The 19,400-nt window shown below is 40.5% G+C and overlaps 1 protein-coding gene across 3 annotated transcripts in view; it reads left to right on the forward strand.

Annotated features, from left to right (window-relative positions):
* ATP7B (ATPase copper transporting beta) overlaps positions 1 to 19,400 on the forward strand; it is a 79,286-nt gene that overhangs the window by 15,447 nt on the left and 44,439 nt on the right. Inside the window, exon 1 of one of the 3 annotated variants that reach the window (XM_016131380.2) lies at positions 4,167 to 4,844. The exons of 1 other annotated variant lie outside the window; for it this stretch is intronic. In XM_016131380.2, the coding sequence (XP_015986866.2) occupies positions 4,608 to 4,844 (237 nt within the window). In that variant the 5' untranslated portion in view covers positions 4,167 to 4,607. Of the gene's footprint in view, positions 1 to 4,166; positions 4,845 to 19,400 lie in introns of those variants that run through there. One more of the 3 variants, XM_016131379.2, reaches the window with a different exon arrangement.

A 19,400-nucleotide genomic window follows, 5' to 3' on the forward strand; every position in this document is an offset into this window, starting at 1 on the left:
TTTGGGAATTGTTGGCTGTAGGTGGTATTTCTACTGCACTGAATGAGATCACCAAGAAATGAATACAGACAGGGAAGAGATAGATCCAAGGACTGAGCCACAGCCACTCCAGCACTCGGCAGTTTGGGGACTAGTAGACTCTTATGAAGAACTCTGAGAAGGAGCTGTCAGGGGAGTAGTAAGAAAACCAGTTAAGTACGTGGAGGCTGACCTTGGGGCAAGGACCTGACCTTGGGGCAAGGACAACTCCCTGGGCAGTGGAGGAGAAGGTACTCTTGGAGGTGGTGATTGAGGTGTTTGCAAGTTCTTTTCTAATTGCTTCTGTTATTTCAGTGCAGCAGGGAGCAGGCTCATCAGGCAGATTGAGGGAGAGGGCGGCAGAGTGGAGGTCTGAGGAGTGGTGAAGTGTGGGATCATGGGACGGTTGTCCAGGAGAGTGAAGAGGACTCGGTAGAGGTAGTTGGACTGCTGGTGGCACCAGGGCCCTCTCCAGGTTAGCGGTCATGAATCACCATAGCCAGCCAGCCTGGGTGTGTTTTGTCTCATCCTTGCTCAGCTGCAGGGAAACAGATGTGGAGTCTTTTGGAGCATGGAGGTAACCAGTGTTGGAGTTGTGCCAGGTGAGCACTAGATGAGGAGGTCTAAGGGGCATGTACTTAACTGTGGAATCAAAACATTGGCTTTTACGTTTAATGATCTCAGTGTTTCTCTGTGTGGCCCTCTGCAATCTCTTGATAATTTAGAGCCATTGTAATTTTTTTTTTTACTCTAGGTTGTTCAGCCAAGTGCAATTTTATTTAAGAGCACTCCCTCCAGTGAGCTGGCCCAGGTGTTTGTCTGTTTCCTGTTAATATGCTTATATAAAGTCATGCAGAGCTCACTGTTTCAGTTGGAAGGTCACCAGTTCCTGGGGGTGTGAGGAGCAGCCGGGTAGACCTCCAGGCCCACCGGCCCTTCCCCTGGCTAGTCTTCCAGGGTGACTCGGGCCTGCAGCACCCCCTTCCTCACCCCGGCACCTAATGTTTGAACGATTTTTTTCATATTTTAATACTGTCCTCTACTGTTCTTCTCTCTTAACTTATAAATAAGCTACTGAGGGCAAAAAGTGTCTCTTGTATCTTCCTTTGCTCATAGCACTTAAATATTTGGGTCTCAAGCTGTAAATTACATTCATTTATTAATATTCTGCGCTGTTGAGAAAGATATTGATGGATGGGCTGTTCGCACTGCTCACGTTCTCTATGGGAACCTTGTGGGCCTCTGCTTCCCAGCATGCAGCTTAGTGTCAGGTTCTGTCGTCCTGCCCTGTCACAGGGCCCCTGCTCCTCTGCCCGTGGCTGAGAGCACTGGCCTAATGTTTTCTTCTGATAAGCCCCACCCAGTGTGTACCTCGAGCTGCCCCAAGCAGGTGATCTTTGTTGAGTGTTGAAATATTTGAATTAGTTGTCCCTCCTCCAAACAGGGTCCTTTGTCCTGGAGGCTCATGGAAACATGAGCTGCCCATCTGCTTTGGGCCCCAGCTTCTCAGGTTGCAACAGGGTTGTTTAGGACACCAAAGGGATTTTTATTTTTATAAAGAGACTGGGAAGGTGGGTAGGAGATAAACAAGATGAATTTTATTTTGGAAATGGCTGATATAATTTGCACATGTGGGAGTCAAAATAATTTAGTGGAATAATTTAGAGGACTGTGTGAGACTAATGGAGTTTGCCCTTGCTGGTGATAAGGGGGACAGAAAGCACCGTGAAATTCTAGGTAGAAAGCACATTCTCTTCTCTCTGTAGTTTAGCTCAGCAAGTATTTATTTAATGTCTGATGTTTGTTCATCACCGGTTAGGTTTGCTGGCCGTTAAGACATAAGAAATCTTGTCTTCCAGGAGCTTGCTAGGTTTCATGGTACTGACTGCATGCTAAGCATCAGTGCTAGTACGGCCTGAGCGGAGTGCAGCCGCAGTGGAGGGAGAAGACTTGTCCTCCAGTATCAGTAAAGACTGCCAGCCCACGGCCTTGACCTGTGATAGTGGAATCCAGAGAAGGGAGAGCTGGGATGGAGGAGCCTCCTAGGAGAAGCAGGACTTAAAGGATAAGGAGGATTAGATGGGGAGGGGCGGAAACCTAGGGGTCAGGTGTGAGAAAAGGGGAAGGTGACATTAAGAGGAGCTTGGACTTGATTCTTTAGCCTGGGAAAGTGGCTCCCACCCTGGCTGTTTCCCAGGATTCTGTAGAACAGAGGAGAATCCCGTTTTCACCCCAGACATGCTCCCCCACCCCCCGCCTGCCCATTCCTCCTCATGTCTGCCGAACCGGAAGTGGCACTGTCATGCTCAGCTCCTCTCTCTGCTTCACCTCCTGTGTTACTTGGTCGCTGCGCCTGGAGGACCACCTCATTTGTTTAATTCCACTCTACTATTATGTTCTTTGCTTCTATAATACTATAATTCCCTTTCCTCTGAGTCTCCATTGTCTTGCCCGCCCAAGCTGTATTTCTAAATCACAAATATAGTCAGGTAAGTCCTCTGCTTAAAAATTCCTGATGATTCTCCACTGTCCATAGGACAAAATCTAAACTTCATTTATAATTTGGCCCTAGCCTCTAATTCCTGGTTGTGCTCTGGGTCTGAGTGACCATGTAGGAGAAGTAAAGTATTTTACAGTAAAGTATTTAAATTTTCCATAGTTCACAGTGCTAATAGGATAGACTACTCAAAAGCACTTGGAACTTATGGTGCAACGTACTTTCCTTAGCTATAGCACAGGAGAAGCATTTCTATATTAATCTCATATTGCCAAGGAAAAGTTGAAATATGGATAATAACTCATATTTTTAAAGGTAGCAGGAAGATAAATGATACCTTTGCAGAGGATTGCCACCTCAAATGGCAAAGTTTTAAAAAAAAATCTGGTGCTTAAAGAGATAAGCTTCAGGTATCTGGAAAACCCACTCAAGGAAATGTGAGACGGTCAGCAGGCATCCATCCATAGATCCTGACAGATCCTATCGAGAAATAGGAAGGCCATGGGTGAGCAAGTGAGAGTTAACAATGAGAAAGAAATCACAGCTACACCAGGCTCATCTCTGTTGGCTGCCTTGTGGAGTTGGAGGCCAAGCCCTTGGCGCCAAACCTCCCATTTTAGGTCACTGATTTGAATGGTGTTTCTTGGAAGTGGAGGCAGACTCTTTTCTGACCCAGCACATGGAAGGTTGGAAGCTAGCCCAAACACATTCTGCAGTTGGCTGCCCTGAGCATGTTTCAGAAGTGGGAGCAAACGTGGTCACATCCCCACAGAGTAGAAGAATAGCGAAGAATCTCCGAGGGCCTGTGGTGAATGGACCAGTGATGAGGCTGCCTTCCCTCAGAGAGAACAGATTTCGAGGTCAGGAGTTCTTGGGGGCAGCAATGGCAGTTTCAGTGGGGAGGAAGGGTCATGTAGGCACCCCCTAAGGAGGCGAAGCCCTCAGTGCCTTGAACAGAAGGAGATGTGCCTCATGGGGTGCATGCCACTATAACACCCATGCCCCTCAGTGGTACCTTGTTGGGGGGTGGGCGTTGGGTAATGCAGCAGGACACACAGAGTGACTATCTTACTAACTCTCTCGATTCTGTCTGTAGTGTGGACACTCCACGCAAACTTGCCTCAGGAGGTGTTGCCAGGATTAGTGGCTAGTTGAGTTGTTCCTCCCATGGGGGACAAGAGCACCTCCTTCCCCTTGTCTGTGAGGGGGCGGGGGTGGGAAGGGAGGCAGTGCTGCTTACAGAGCAAGAGGCTGCTGGGATTACCACGCTATCTTGCGTGCCCTCTTAATCCTCCTGAGGAACAGTGAGTAGCCCGAGAAGCCTGAATGGTGTGTTGTTAGTTCATGGCTGTTACACCACATATAAAACACGGATAAACCTTGTTATCCAGTGAGTTTCTGCAGTCAGTTCTTACTGATCAAGCCGTTGGATCAAAGGAAAACAAAGCTGCAGGAAACATGGCGCTTTCTTGCACCTTTTTGAAAATGCAAGTCATGTTGTCTAGGAAATCCTTCTCCCTGCCTAGTGCTCTGCACATCGCTAGCACTGGAACTATGGAAGAGGCAGCTGAAGTTATTCCAGGGAAGTGCCTGAAGTTTGGTAACGAAAAGTGGCGTTTCTCCCCTGCCTCTAGGCTGGGTTTCTGGGAGTGCATGTGGCCAAAAGGAAACCTTGCTCAGCTTTGGGAGATGATTCGCTTGGCTCCAGTACTTGCCTCCAGGTGTCCTGGCAGCCCTGAGAGAGGGCCGTGCGGGCTGTGTGCAAAGATTCCCAGTGCTGAATACAGTGTGATGAGTGAGAGGGTGCCAATTGGTTGGAAAGGTGTAGATAAACAAGAGCAAATATGTATACAGTGGTGTGCACTCTGCCTGAGCTCCCAAAGCTTGCTGCCAGACTCAGGACTCGCAGGCTCGGCCAGTCTCTCCTGGGCTGGCTCAGGAGCAGGGGGGAGCCTGCAGCACTGAGCACAGAAGGAGCTTTCCCTACTCGCTACTAGTTAAGAGGACATTTAAAGCATTTTTTCTAAGGTGACCTAGTCTAGCAAAGGTGAACTACTTTAGTGGGGGTGAAGGTGTGACTGTGGACACAGCAATGGAGAAAGCTGGGGGTGAGATGCCCGCAAGCCCTAAGCAGTCCTTCCTGGCGACTCTGTGTGACTCACGGGTGACCCTGCTGTCTGTCTACAAGCGATGGTCCTTCAGGAGGAGCCCTGGGGCCAGTGACTCCACCAGACCAGCGCCTTTGGAGGAGGAAGGCTCTCTTCCATTAGAGGAGGGAGAATTTTCCCAGAAGGTTTTGAATGGAACACAAGAAATCAGTTCCAATCAGGTCAGTGCAATTGCAGAAGGGCTAAAAAGCTAAGAGGGGGTTTGGGTCTGGTTTCTAGATGGAGGTTTCTCCCTTGCCTTATATAGGAGGGGTCAGGGGTCCAGGTCTGGGGTGGGAAGTAACAGTATGAATATAGCACCGAGCCGGGAGTTAAGGTGACTTTTCCAGAGATTAAGTCCATGGTGGGTAATGTTGGGTTTCTTGCTGCTTATTTTCAGGTTATTTTATAAGCCTTTGTAGAGAAAAAAAATTTTAAATGCAAATCAGACAAAAAAGGACCTTTCTCCTCTTTTTAAAAAAATGTATACCTTATTCCATGTATTTCGAAAATGTTGCTATAAAATGAAGCTGCTCTTCTTAAGCAAATGAAAGTTTATTAACCCAAAAGTCTGGTAAAGTTCAAAAATAAGGCAATGTAACATTTTGTGAAAATGATGCCTTTCAGTAGGAATTCTGTGTGGGACTGGTGGTCTGTAGGGCATCTTTTTCATTGAGATAAGTAAGTGGAGAAAATAATACTAGTTAGATACAAAGGAAAGCTTTTATAAGTTCTTCGCCCTTTTAGGAGATACTTTTGTTTCTTTTAGTGTTATTTGTTTTAAGAGTCCTCAAAACTGAAGAAATTTTGTGAAGAGATTTTTGAGATGTCCTATACAAGAGATATGTATGTCGAAACAGATTTACAAATGTGCATTTATGAAGTTCACGGCTTTTACATTTTTAGCTGAGTATCTAAGATAGCAAAATAGTAAATATGTTTTTGGAAAATACTTGAGAGGACTTCTTTAAGCTGTTTAAACTTTTACTTTACAAAACCCAGCCTATGATCGAGGTGTTCGAATGATTTTTAATGGCCAGCACTAATCTTACATGAGCAGGCGAGTGAGTGGTCGGAAGCCGGCTGAGGGGAGGCTGGGGCATGCGTGGTGCGTTCTCTGCCCTTGCCAGGCCGTGGGGCATGGCAGATGAGTCTCGGACTCCTTGACCTTCAAATTCCTCACTGCCGAGTGGAATAAGTCCTGCCTCATCAGATTGTGAAAACACTTTGTAGAGTATTGTACATATGCAGAATGGTATTGCCAAAATTGTGACTTTCAGTAGAATTCCCACCTTGGAGATGTGTTTGGTGCTCTATGAATGTCTAGTAGAACTATGTCAGCCAATTAATCTGTCTAAAGCTCTGTTATAAGAATAACACAAGCTCATTATACAAAACAACTTTAAGATGAGGCAAGGGGAATATAGAAAAGTATAAAGAAAAAATTAAAGCCACCAAATGCCCCAGCCATTTTCCTTCTATCAGTATGTTGTAATTTATCGTGAGGAGAGTTGCTTATTTATCGTGAATGGAATATGTGTAGGTATATGTGAGTTCTGTGTATGTGTACATATATGTATTATTTTTACAAATATAGGATCAGGTCATGCAAAATATTATATACTTTATATTTTTACTTAATATTTTGTGGACAGTTATATACATAACTCTATATCAACAGTTTTACTTGTAGTCTCACTTTAAATTTAGGATTATTTTTAGAAAGAATTTCAGTTAATTCAAATGGAGGAAATTTGTAATGGCCAGTTTATGATGATAAAAGTAATGGTTGAGTACTTGTGCATTGTTAACAGTATATTGACTCGAAGTCTGTAATAAATCAAATTTTGGATCTACTTGAAAGCTAACTTATTTAGTACTTGGTATGTAGAAGGGAACTTCTCTGTCACTTCATTTAATCACCATCCCCCTTTAATAGACAGAAAGTTGAGATGGAGAGGTTAATTTGTGGGAAGGATTTAATCCTAGGTCTGTCTGAGGACAAGCTCCTTGCTTTTCCATTGGGACATGGAACTATTATTTAATATACTGGGTGAGATAGAGTTTTGAAAATATCTGAGTATTAGAGAGTTGCTAGTTTATCATGAATGTAAAGTTAGCTTGTAGGTGGTGGTGCATCGTTTATAAAAGATGCAAGTAGCTGCTATAAATAAAACATTTCAAAATTGTGGTTGTAGTTAATAGATTTATGTACTTACTTATATTTTACATTGTTTATACTGAACAACCAAAGTGACTCCATCTTAGGTATAAGGCTCCATCTTAAGCACAGGCCAGTTCCTGGAAAAGCCGCAGATAGCGAGACGATCACCCCACCCTAGACTCAGCCAATCAGAGCAACTATGGAAAGTAACTCTCCAAATTCCCCGCCTTGTTCCTTGGCGCCATCACCCAGCCAATCCTGCTAAGCGACAAGCTCGTTGTACTAATCTTGTAACGCCAAGACATCGCTCCCCATGCTTACGATTTTTCCCTTCAAATACCCCTGAAGCCCCATGTTCTGGGCTGCCTCCTACTCACTTCTGCGTCGGTGTGCGGACTGCAGTCCGGACTCGAGTCTGAAATAAACTCCCACTTGCTCTCGCATTGGTGTCGGCTTCTTGGTGGTTCATGGAGATACGAGTCGGGGCATAACAATACAATACAATTTAGTTTGAGATCACGGTGTTGAGCAAGTTGTAAGTTTCTTCTGTGTTTTTGACGGGCAGAGGGAGAAAATGTCTTTTAAGGTAAGGGTCCCCAATCCCTGGTCTGTGTGGACTGGTACCGGTTTGTGGCCTGTTAGGAACTGGGCCACACGTGGTGTGTGGGAGGTGAGCCATAGGCGAGTGAGTAAAGTGAAGCTTCATCTGCATTTGCAGCTGCTCCCCAGCGGTAGCATCACTGCCTCAGCTCCACCTCACATCATCAGGCATTAGAGTCTCATAGGAGCACCGGTCCCTGGTGCCAAAAACTGCTGTTTTAAGGCATAACTGGTGAAAACATGAAGTCTGGAGAGAGCATCCCTCCCTGCCCATGTATATTAGCAGGCTCATCAGGTTGGGCTAAGCCTGGTGAGGCTCCGAGGCAATTACCCCCTCCCCCAGAGGAGCAATCTGTCGCAAGCAAGGAGGGCAGCTATTGAAGTAACATCTTGGGCATGTTTGTGTCTTTCCACAATGCCAGGTTTATTGAGTGGAACCTTCTTAGATAAACCAAGCAGATACTCATGCAGGCAAACATACTACATGCAGAGAAGGGCGAGTACAGAGGCTTATGCGACAGAGTGATAGCGTGAAAGCCCTCTGCGTTGCTGGAGTCCTGAAGTGGGCTGTGGAACTGGCAGCCCGGACATCCTTGGTTCCCCCAAGCCAGTGGCACAACGGGCAGGAGGTCTGCTGCTTCGGCTGTAGCAGTACCCGCACGGTGTGTTCTGGTCAGGCTTAGTGCTTGGCTTATATAGCCCTCAGTGGGCGGAGTTCTTCAGTTATCAGTCTCCGTAGCTGTGTGGCTCTTTTCCGCCATTGTGGCTGTGACATGGTTGCGATATTTCTATCATTTTGGGCTTCTGTGGTTTTGGACTTTCAGGTCACACCCTAAGGGTGTTCCCATCATGTGACTTGGTTGTTTGCCAGTTGACATTACTGTCATGGCTCCCAGTGGAGTCCATTTTGTAAAATCCAAAAAGTCTTCATTCACTGTGTCTATGCACAGGCTAACCAAAGACTAGAATGTAGGGGCCTCAGTGTCTGGACTGGGTGTTCTGGCCCGGACTTCCTCAGATCTCTAAGTTGCTCCTTGTGCCATGGTCTCCTCTCAGACCCAGGACAATGGACTGGAAAAGAACGGGCTCTTGTGTCTCAGAAACCTCCTTTGGGGTAGTGGAAGGGGTAGACGTTACTGGGGACTTGTTGCAATTGAAGAGTGTAGAATTCCCCTTTCCTCCCAGAAACAGCTGCCCAAGACTTCACCGTGGCTCTACTGACTGCTTTGGCCAACCTTAGCGGCTGTTTCATTTATCTTTATAGTCTGTATCTCTTTCATTGTTATTAGTCCACAGTAATCGAGCCGTTGAATGAGTGAAAAAAATAAACGGGAAGTGGGTTTATATTCTTAGGTTTCAGACTTAACCATTTTAGAAAACAAGATACGGAATTGTATGTTGGGTGAAGGGTTGTTAGGTAAGATTTTATTTTTACCTAGATGAAATCAAGATGATCTACCTGGTACAGATATATCCCTGCTAAAATAAAGGGAAAAAATTAGACATAGTGGGGTAATCTAGACACTTAAAGAAGTCACTACCCATTGTCATGGGATCAGCAGCAGCAGCACTATAATATTTTTTGCTTTCCTAGAGAACTCATCATTGTATTTTTTAAATTTAGTTTTCTCTAAAATTAGTGCCTCCTGGATATAAACATCAACAACAGAATATAGAAGTATGGATTTATTTCCTCTCTAGACAAATAGGGTATATGGAATACTCAGACAGTTCTGCACCTTTTTTCCCCTTTAATCTGTCACGGATGTCTTTCTGGGCCAATGCAGGTAATTCAGATTTGTTTTAAACCACTACATAAAATTCACATTTGTTTTAAATCACTACATAAAATTCACCTTTGTTTTAAACTGCTACATAAAATCGGGTGGATACTTTACACAGCCAGTTCTCTATTGAAGAATATTTATATGGTTTCCAGGTTTGCACTATCCAAATGTAACAATGAATATTCTCATGTGATTTTATATATGATGAAATTCCCAGAAGTGGAATTACCGGGACAGAGACAATGGGCATTTAATGTTTTGATAGGTACTGCTTAATTGCTTTCCAAAAAGATCATATAAATTTATTTTTCTACAGTGCTTGAGAATTATTTTTCTTTACACTTTTGCTCTATGTATCATCAGACTTTTATATTTTTCCAACCTATTGGGTGAAAAGTGATATCTTACATTTGTATTTTATTATTTTTCCTTCTCACTCCCCCCTGCCCTGCTCACCAGTATTACTGAGACAATTGACAGCATAACGATTTGACTTACATATATTGTGAAATGACTACCATAGTAAGTTTGGTGAACATCCATTATCTCATAGATAAAAAGAGAAAAAAAATGTTTTTTTCCCTAGTGATGAAGACTCTTAGGATTTATTCTTTTAACAAATTTCCTCTATACCATGTAATAGTGTTAACTACAGTCACCATATTGTCGATCACATCCCTAGCACTTATTTATCTTATAACTGGAAGTTTGTACCTTTGGACCACCTTCATCCACTTCCCCCTCCCTACACCCCCTGCCTCTGGTAACTACAAATCTCATCTCTTTTTCTACGAGTTTAGTTTTTTCTTTCTTCTTTTGTTTTAGATTCCACATATAAGTGAGCTTATATGGTATTTGTTATTCTCTGTCTGAGTTATTTCACATAGCATAATGCTCTCAGGGTCCATCTGTGTTGTTACAAGTGGCAGGATTACTTTTTTTTTTATGGCTGAAGAGTGTGTGTGTGTGTGTGTGTGTGTGTGTGTGTGTGTGTGTGTAACACATTTTCTTTATCCATTCATCCATTGAGGGAAACAAGACAGGTTGTTTCCAGGTTTCGGCTATTGTAAATAATGCTGTAATGAACATGGAGGTGCAGATATCTCTTCAACATAAAGTTTTCATTTACTTCAAATAAATACCCAGAATTGGGAGTGCCAAGTCATATGGTAGTCCTATTTTCACTATGCCATTCTGCATAGTGGCTGTGGTAATTTACAATTCCATCAATCATGCACAGGGGTTCCCTTTTCTCCACATCCTCACTAGCATTCATGTTATCTCTTGTCTTTTTTATAATAGCCATTCTAACAGGTAGGTATAAGATGAAATCTCATTGAGGATTTGATTTGCAATTCCTTAATAATCAGTGGTGTTGAGCATCTTTAACATGTACCTGTTGGCCATTTGTATGTCTTTGGAAGAATGTCTATTCAGTTCCTCTGCCCATTTTTTAATTGATTATTTACCTTTTTTTTTTTTTTTTGCTATTTAGTTGTTTGAAATTTTTATATATTTTAGATATTAACCCTTTATCAGATTTATGGTTTGTAAATATTTTCCCATTTGTAAGTTGTCTTCATTTTGTTGATTCTTTAGCTGTGCAGAAGCTTTTCAGTGTGGCATAGTCCCACTTGTTTATTTTTTATTTTGTTGATTGTGCTTTAGGTGTCACATCTTTAAAAAAATCATTACCAAGATCCATGTAAGGGAGCTTTTATCCTATGTTTTTTTCTTCTAGGGGTTTTATAGTTTCCAGCCTTACATTTAAGTCTTGAAACCAGTAGAATTAATTTTTGTGAGTGTTGCAAGATTGGGGTCTGGTTTCATTCTTTTACATGTGAATATCCAATTTTCCTAGCACTGTTTATTGAAAAGACTGTCTTTTCTTCACTAAGTATTCTCAGCTCCCTTGTCAAATATTACTTGACTATATATTATTATTATTTTTAAAAGGTTTATCAATGACTTACATTTCTTTTTCTGAGGATTAATTTAAGTAGCAACTTCTTATATATTATAGGTTAGCATAAATTATAAACATTAGGTTTATACCTAAGTCTTTCAAAGGAATAATATTTATTTTATGTATAGCCGGTCATACCTATAATCCTAGGCAGAAACCACTATCTTCATTAGCCACAATGGTATAGATTTTTGTGTGATAAAATACTAATTGCATTATTTCATCGATCCTGACAACCATAATCAATTTATCAGTAATAATAATAAACAACAAAAATGATCCCAAGTTTATTGGCTTCTGTCATATAATAAACGTACCTGAATTAACTTAGTCTTGTTCATGTAACCTTTCTTTTAACCAGTGGTAATATTGCATGTATCTAATGTAAGGTCTTTTCAATCATGATCTTAATCACATTCTTGGAAATGACATAAGAGAATTATGACTTTATGGTTCTCACTTAAACTATTTCATTCAGATATATAAAAAATATATTCCAAGATGCTAATAGTTGCTTGATAGTGACAAGCTTGTTATTTAAAATTTCTTTGTTTGGGAGAGCCTTGAAATATACAGTGTTATCAGAGAAGATTCTGAAGCAGAAAAAAATGCTGTTGATTGATAAAAGTCTGATGGAATAATTGTTACAACACATATATGTTAAAAGCAACAGAATTCTCTGAAACTGTTGATGATAAAGCTTGTGAGGAATGAGATTGGGACTGGGTTTTCTGAGGTAACATAGTGAAGTGCTTCTTGGATAAGTCTTACAGTTTATGAATTTCTAAATTTTATTTTTGTTTTATGTAGAAAACAACATACGCATGTATTGAGGTTTGTTAATTTTGTTGTTAATTGTATTCACTTTTTTCTCCTAGGCAAATAATGGGTATGCTGCATCCGTTTTTCAGTATGGGTTAATATTTTTTCTTGCTGTGGTCAAGGGAAGGAAATAGGCCATAAATGGTCACTGGTGTGGAATTTCTCAGAAAGTGCACAGTCAGCACGAGGGCTGGGGCAGCTCTGGAGGGCAGAGATCAAGTTGCTGCACACACAGCCCAGGCACCTGGTCCGCCCTCATTACTGTTTGAATTAATGCCTGAGTTTTGGTTAGTTTGTTATTTTAGTAGATAATTTAAATAATTATCATTGGAAACTTTTTCTGGACCTTTGTGAAACAATGTTAAAGCATAGTTTGAAGGAGTTAAAGTGGGGGTTGGGGGAATACATACTCTAGTTTTAGTGGTTAGTTTCTTCTCACCAGTAAAATGGTGGAAAATAGGATCCCTGTCTACCTCACTGGGCTGTTTTTGAAGATCAGATGAGGTCATGTTTGTCTTCATAGTCATTCATTCATTTTCAAACATTTATGATGTTATATTTAAAAAGAAAGATTTTTATTAAAATATAGCTAACATAGAACATCGCATTAGTTTCAGGTATACACCATAGTTTTTCAACATTTATATACATAAAGAAGTGATCACCATGATGAGTCCAGCAACCAGCTGACACCGTGCAACACCATCACAGAACTGTTGACCGTTGTCCACACACTTCACACCACATCCCCGTGACTTATTTGTTTTATACCTGGTAGTTTGAAACTTTTATTTCTCCTCACCCCCCCCTTTTGATTTTTTAATTACAGTTGACATTCACTATTATTTTATATTAGTATCAAGTGTACAGCACAGTAGTTAGGCATTTATATAACTTATGAAATGATCCCCCCAATAAATCTTGCACCCATCTGGCACTATAGACAGTTATCACCATATTATTGACTAAGGACCCTGTGCGTTACTTCATATTTCCATGACTATTTTGTGACTATCAGTTTGTACTTCTAATTCCTCATGTTTTTCACCTGCTCCCAAACTCCCTCTCATCTGGCAGCCATCAGCTTGTTCTCTGCATCTGTGAGTCTGTTTCTGTTTGTTTAGTTTGTTCCTCAGATTTCCATGTGTGAGATCATGTGGTATTTGTCTTTCTCTTATTTCACTTAGCATAATACCTTCCAGATCTATCCATGTTGTCACACATAGTAAGATTTCATTCTTTTTTTTTATGGCTGAGTAATAGTCCATTGTATATATGTACCACAGTTTCTTTATCCAGTTTATTTGTGGGTACTTAGGTTGCTTCCATATCTTGGCTCTTGTAAATAATGCTTAAAAGATCATAGGGGTGCATATATCTTTTTGAATTAGTGTTTTGATTTTCTTCAGATAAATATCCAGAAGTATAATTGCTAGGTCGTATGGTTGGTAGTTCTATTATTAATTTTTTGAGGAACTTCCATACTGTTTTTCCATAGCGACTGCACCAACTTGCAATCCCGTCGACAGTGCAGGAGGGCTCCCATTTCTCCACATTCTTGCCAACACTTGCCGTTTATCGATTTATTGATGCTGGCCATTCTGACAGGTGTGAGGTGATATCTCAATGTTAGGCTTTTAAGTCCCTTTAGCTTTCAGGCCTCCCTGCAAAGCTGTAGGTAGCACATTATTATTACCCCATTTTATACATAAAAAAACCGAGGCTCAAATTCGCTCAGACAAGGCTGGAATTTATACCCAAGACTATCAGACATACTCTGAAAAAATTCACAACAAGTAGGAAAGATATATTTAAAGAAACATATGTTAAAAGGTTCTTTAGTGTATAAAGCCGTGTACAGGTATATCATCAGTTCATCATTGTTGTTGCTTATGTTAGTATGGTTTAACAAAATATTTTCTTCCTTAGATAGACTGAAAAACCACATTTGTTTTCTGGTATGAAAGTAATACTTTTTGAAAAAGTTTTTTAAATTGGGAAATATATACAGATAATCAAAAAATCAGAATTTCATAACTCACCCATAGATAACCTCAATTTTACATATTAATACATAAGTGTCTATTCCTGTAAGTCTATATACATCTGTACATGTTTGTACAATACCTATGGGTTTAATGTGAGACATCAATTCTTCCTCATTGAGGTTTTAGAGACACCCATTTTCCCTGGAGTGGTTTGGGTGGGATCTTTTCAAGCTCTCTTCTGACCCTCCCTCCCCTGTGAATTTCTGACATCCTGAGAATTCTCAAATAAGGATAGAGTCAGACAATGACTCAATCACAATATATTCGGGAGGATGTACTAGGTCCCTGAACCATTGCCACCTCTGCTTGTGTCCTGCCTCCTCTCCTAAGTGTGGTTGCCTTGAGTATATTTGGAATTAGTCATGTTAAAGAAAGCAAAGCAAGTGCCGATATTCTGCTGTAGTTTTTCTGAAGTGCCAGAGACAGCTAGAGGTGATGGATACTAAGGGATGAAGGCAAGTCTCAGATTCAAGCAGCCAGGCTCAGTGGTCCTGACTGCACCCTTGCCTCCCTAGTGCTTTCATTCTGTAATACACTATGTCGCTGTTTTTTGTGTTTCCTTCATTTTGCTTTTCTGCATTGCAGTCTCTTCCCATATTTAACATAGCTAAAAAGAAAAAGTAACCTTAAAAGTTGTTTTTTAAAAAATAGAGCCTGTTAGACTTTTGAGCTGGATTTAAATCCCAGTTCTATAATTTAAATTGACTTGTGGTCTTGATAAACTTCTGAGTCTGTTTCAACAGTAAAGGGTGATGATACCTACACATAGAATCATCCTGAGTATTAGGGATATGAAATACCATTCTCATAAAATAACACTGAGAATCATTAATGTCTTGCTATTACTGGTTTGTGTACATATGAAAATATCAGGACTTTTTTGTATTTTGAATTTGGTGAACAGTTCAGGAGTATAGAGTTGTATAGGGTGGAGGTTATGTACTGGAAAAGTTGTACATGCATAATGTTTTTGGCTTATAAGTTGTTAAGGGTGTTTGTTACACACCAAAGTGAAGGCAGTCTCAAGGAGAAGGTACCCTGTTTAAGGATGATGGGAATCCAGGTGTAACGGAGAGATCTCAGAAGGGGCTAGTGGTCCTTACATTGTGCATGTGGTAGTAGTGCTCTTTGATTTGCGATCAGTCATTTTCCACATGGCATGTCATCTTGGGGCTTTTCAATTCAGTCTGTCTTTGAAACCTTTATCAAAATATGCTACCCCATTTTCAGTATCTTCATACCAAGTTGATCTATCTGAAGGTCTCATTTTCCTTTCCTGGTTCCATCTTGGTAAGTCAACAGTTTATATTCTATTACCTGTCTTTTGTTGTTGTTGTTATTATTAAAGTCTTGGCAGTTTCAGCAAATTCCATGTGACCTAGGTGCCTATAGAGGTGGCCAAAAATTGAAATTCATTTTGGATTCCCCCCTGTGAAATCCCCCTCTCCTCTTGTGTTTTTAGTCCCTTCTTTCTAGTCCTGTTGCCTGTCTTACAAATGAGTTATTAAAAATCCAAAAGCTAGCAAAAGTTCTTCCCCAACATGGTGTTGGGCCTGCTGAAGAAGTCCCAGATGTTTGTCCTCAAGGAGTATATAAATTAGTGGAGATTAGACAACACCAGGCCTTCCGCAAGGTTTTCCTTCGACACACTATTTGTATCCTAGGCCCACTCTCCAGTGTCCATGATCGCTTGATGAGTCCTTAAAACAAAACTTGTTTATTTGACCTCATTAGATGAGAGTTTTATTTTTTCCACCAAAGATCGTCTTAATTGAAGAATGGAATTAAAAGTGCTTGTGTACGTGCTCACACACACACACACACACACACACACACACACACACCTCATATGTGTATACTTAAAAACTATCCAAACACCTGACAGCTGTTATGAGATTTGCTTTTAAACCAGCAGGTACTCTGGTGTTATTTGCAAAGCTTTGTCCTCCATAACTGCTTGTCCTTAGAAACCTGCCTGCCTGGAAGGAAGGCCTCTGAGTGTTGTTTTCTACAAACAAATAGCTTCCAACATGCCTGCAAACCTTTTGGCAGGGTCATAGAATCAGTAATCCAGGGATTAAGACCCAGCATTGTAGTTTGTGGATTGGTGAGTTGTAGCTAGACTTAGGACCAAGAATAATAAATTGGGTAGTACATCATTATAGATTTATTTTTCCAAAAGACTGTGTGATTGAGAGTTATGTTTTATAATAAGGAGGCAATTTCTGCTTCCTAAGATACTGTATTGAAGTGGATGTCCATGGATATCCTTAGTTTTTCCTTCATCTTCTTCAATTACATGTTGAATTAATACCAATTACAATCAAATCACTGCTATGGACCTCTTTTATGCTCGTGTTATTTTATTTTCATTTTTAAAATTATTTATTTTTTAGAATTTGGTAACACATGTATTGTATGATAAGTTGTACAGTGAAAAGTAACTCTTCCTTCTCACTCCTGTACCCCAGCCACCTGATCCTTTCAGCTGCCCATTTTGGTGGCCCTCCCAATGAACACTTTCCTGTGTTTAAGTCTTTATATGATTCCCTCTTGTACTGACTGAGCTTGTCCATGTGACTGGCTTTGGCCAACGGTGATCTAGCTACTAGTATGTGTGATGCAGGGACAGGCTTGATAAAGTACTTGCACATTGGGACCAATGCTCTGGGAATACGTTCACTATTGTGATACTTCCTCTTAGAACACAGAAGCTACCCATTGTGAAGTACCCAGCTTAGCCTATGGAGAACCTATATGAGAGAGATCTGGGGTCCCTGCCAATAGCTTCCAGCCTTGTCAATTTGCTAGCCATGTGATAAATGAGCTTTCATGAAAGTGGAACCTCCAGCCCCATTCACGCCATTCCAGATGATGCTATGTGGGGCAGAGAGGAGCTTTCTCTGCCAAGACCTGTCCAAATTGAAAAACTGTGAGCATTAGCTACTAAATTAGATGGTTTGTCATATAGCAACAGATAACTGAAACACTATATATTTTGAGTCTTGTTTTTTTCACTGAATGATATATTAGATATCACTTTATTTCAGTATTTATCGAGTTTCCTCATTCTTTTTTAAGAACTGGATAGTATTCCATTGTATGGCTGTGTAATAATTTAATCATCCTTTTATTGTTGTATATTTATGTTGTTTCCAGTCCTTTTTTGCATGCTTCCTTTTGAACACGAACATATACATTATTAGCTAAGTTCTTAGTTATAGAGTTGCTGTGTCAAAGAGTATACGAATTTGTCATTTTAATAGATATTGCCAAGTTGCCCTCCAGAGAAGTGATATTCCCACCAGCTCTGGGGATCTAGTCGATGGATGCCAATCTGAATGGTGAAAATTGTGTCACAGTGCAATTGGAGTGTTATATTTCTCCTTTAATATTTTTTTTTTCCCACATTGAAAAGCCATTTGCATTTTCTTTTTGATGAACTCGTTTTTTTTGTGTGTGTTTTTTTTTTCTGTTGGATTGTTGGCCTTTTTCTTCTTTGAAGGAGCTTTTTATATATTAAAAAATTAGCTCTTGGTTTGCTTAATGTGAAGCAAATCTTTTTTTCTCCTCAGTTTCTTATTTATCATTTGCCTTGACTTGAGCAACTTTTTCTTAATTATGATTAATTATGATATCTGTCTTTTATAACTTCTGGATTTTCATTTTGTTGTATTTAGTCTTTTCCCAGTCCTTAATTTTAATAGATATTGTCCTATGTTTTCTTCTAATATTTTTATTATTTTGCTTTTTGTATCTTTTTCCTGAATCTATCTAAAAAGCCTTTTGGTATAGAGGTTACATATTTATGTTTTTCCAGGTAGGTTTGTGAGGTGACTACTCCGTGGTCCATTAACATTGTTATGCCATGTCTGTCTTATATACTATATTTCATACCATAGATAATTTCAGTTTATTTATTGAATTCATCAAACTCTTTTGGTTGTTATCCCATAAATTACTTAATTATTCCCTTTTTTCTATACTATCTCAGGAAATGCTATAGTGCATATTTTTAAAAATAATTCTTTATAATTATTGATCTCAGACTAATTTATGATTTCCTTTGTGGATATACAGCTAAATATTTCTGGTCTGTTTTAAAAGTTATTTAAACTTTCATCTTGTTAAGCTACTCAAAAGCCAGAGTTGGAAAAATAAGTGTTTTATGCATGGGGATGTGAAGGTCAATCCATGTAGTTTAGATTCATCTGAAGGTAAAATAGGATTGTTTAGGCATAGTGAGTGACATGCTTTTTTTTCTTTTTTTTATCATGTACCATATGTAAAGGCTTGTTCCTAAATTTCTAGTACATGTTATAGTCCCATTATCAAAACTATATCTAATTAAGGGAGTGCTAAGGTTGGGACCCTGTGAAGAGAAAATTGTGTCATGTTAATAGAATGGCTGAGGCCACATCATTGTGAGAAGAAATCATGAAATTACACTTTTACTGTGGTTCATTAAGTAAATGGGTTCATTCAGTTTGGTGACACACTGCCCTGAACAGCCAGGAGGGCAGTGGCACTCAGCAGAGGCAAAACTGAGCAGTTCTTCGTTAAACTTAGCTTCCTGTTCTTCCACCTTTTCCTTTTCTTGCCCTTGTGGCCCAGGTCATGTCTCCTGGCTCAGGGAGCTTGCCTCTAGACCTTTTTTCACAGGCCTGTGGTCTGACCCCGTGGGGTCTGTGAGGCCTGCATTTGGAACATGTACCCTGTGGCTGTTAAGTAACCCCTGCTAAGAGATTGAGATGGACACCCCTAAAAAGAGATACAGAATTAAGGTTTTACCTAATCTTTGTATTTGCATTGCAGCAGGACCCCTAAAGTTTGAGCCAAAAGGACCAAGTTTGGAGGGGAGGGGGCGAGTTCAGATATCAGCCGGTGGTGGGAGAGGCTCTGTCGGGACACTCGGTGGGCTGCTGTGCTTGCTGCCTGTCATAGGCCTGCTATACTTGTTCTGTGCTTATAAACTGTGTCATGCTCTCCTTGTTTTCTACAGAGACCTCCACACCTCCTAGGTAAGAAAAACATTTCACTAATAAGGTGGGCAAGTTGACGTCTAGGTTCAGAATCACAGAATGTCAGAGCTAGAAGGAACCCACCTGAACCCTTTCATTCGATAAATACAGTTGACCCTCGAACAACACAGGCAAGTGAAACTGCCTGATTCAAACCCATGTTGTTCAAGGGTCAGCTGTTTAGATCCGAGGTTGGGAATCTGTGGATGTGGAGGGCTGAGCATAGTTTAAGTTTTTATAGAGTCAAAGATCTATGCAGATTTTCGGCTGTGTAGGATTTGGTGCCCTTAACCCTTGAGTTGTTCAAGGGTCAACTGTCGTGCCCTTATC

The sequence above is a fragment of the Rousettus aegyptiacus genome, unplaced genomic scaffold, assembly GCF_014176215.1.
Source record: "Rousettus aegyptiacus isolate mRouAeg1 unplaced genomic scaffold, mRouAeg1.p scaffold_m13_p_11, whole genome shotgun sequence".
In the NCBI taxonomy this organism is placed as follows: domain Eukaryota; kingdom Metazoa; phylum Chordata; class Mammalia; order Chiroptera; family Pteropodidae; genus Rousettus; species Rousettus aegyptiacus.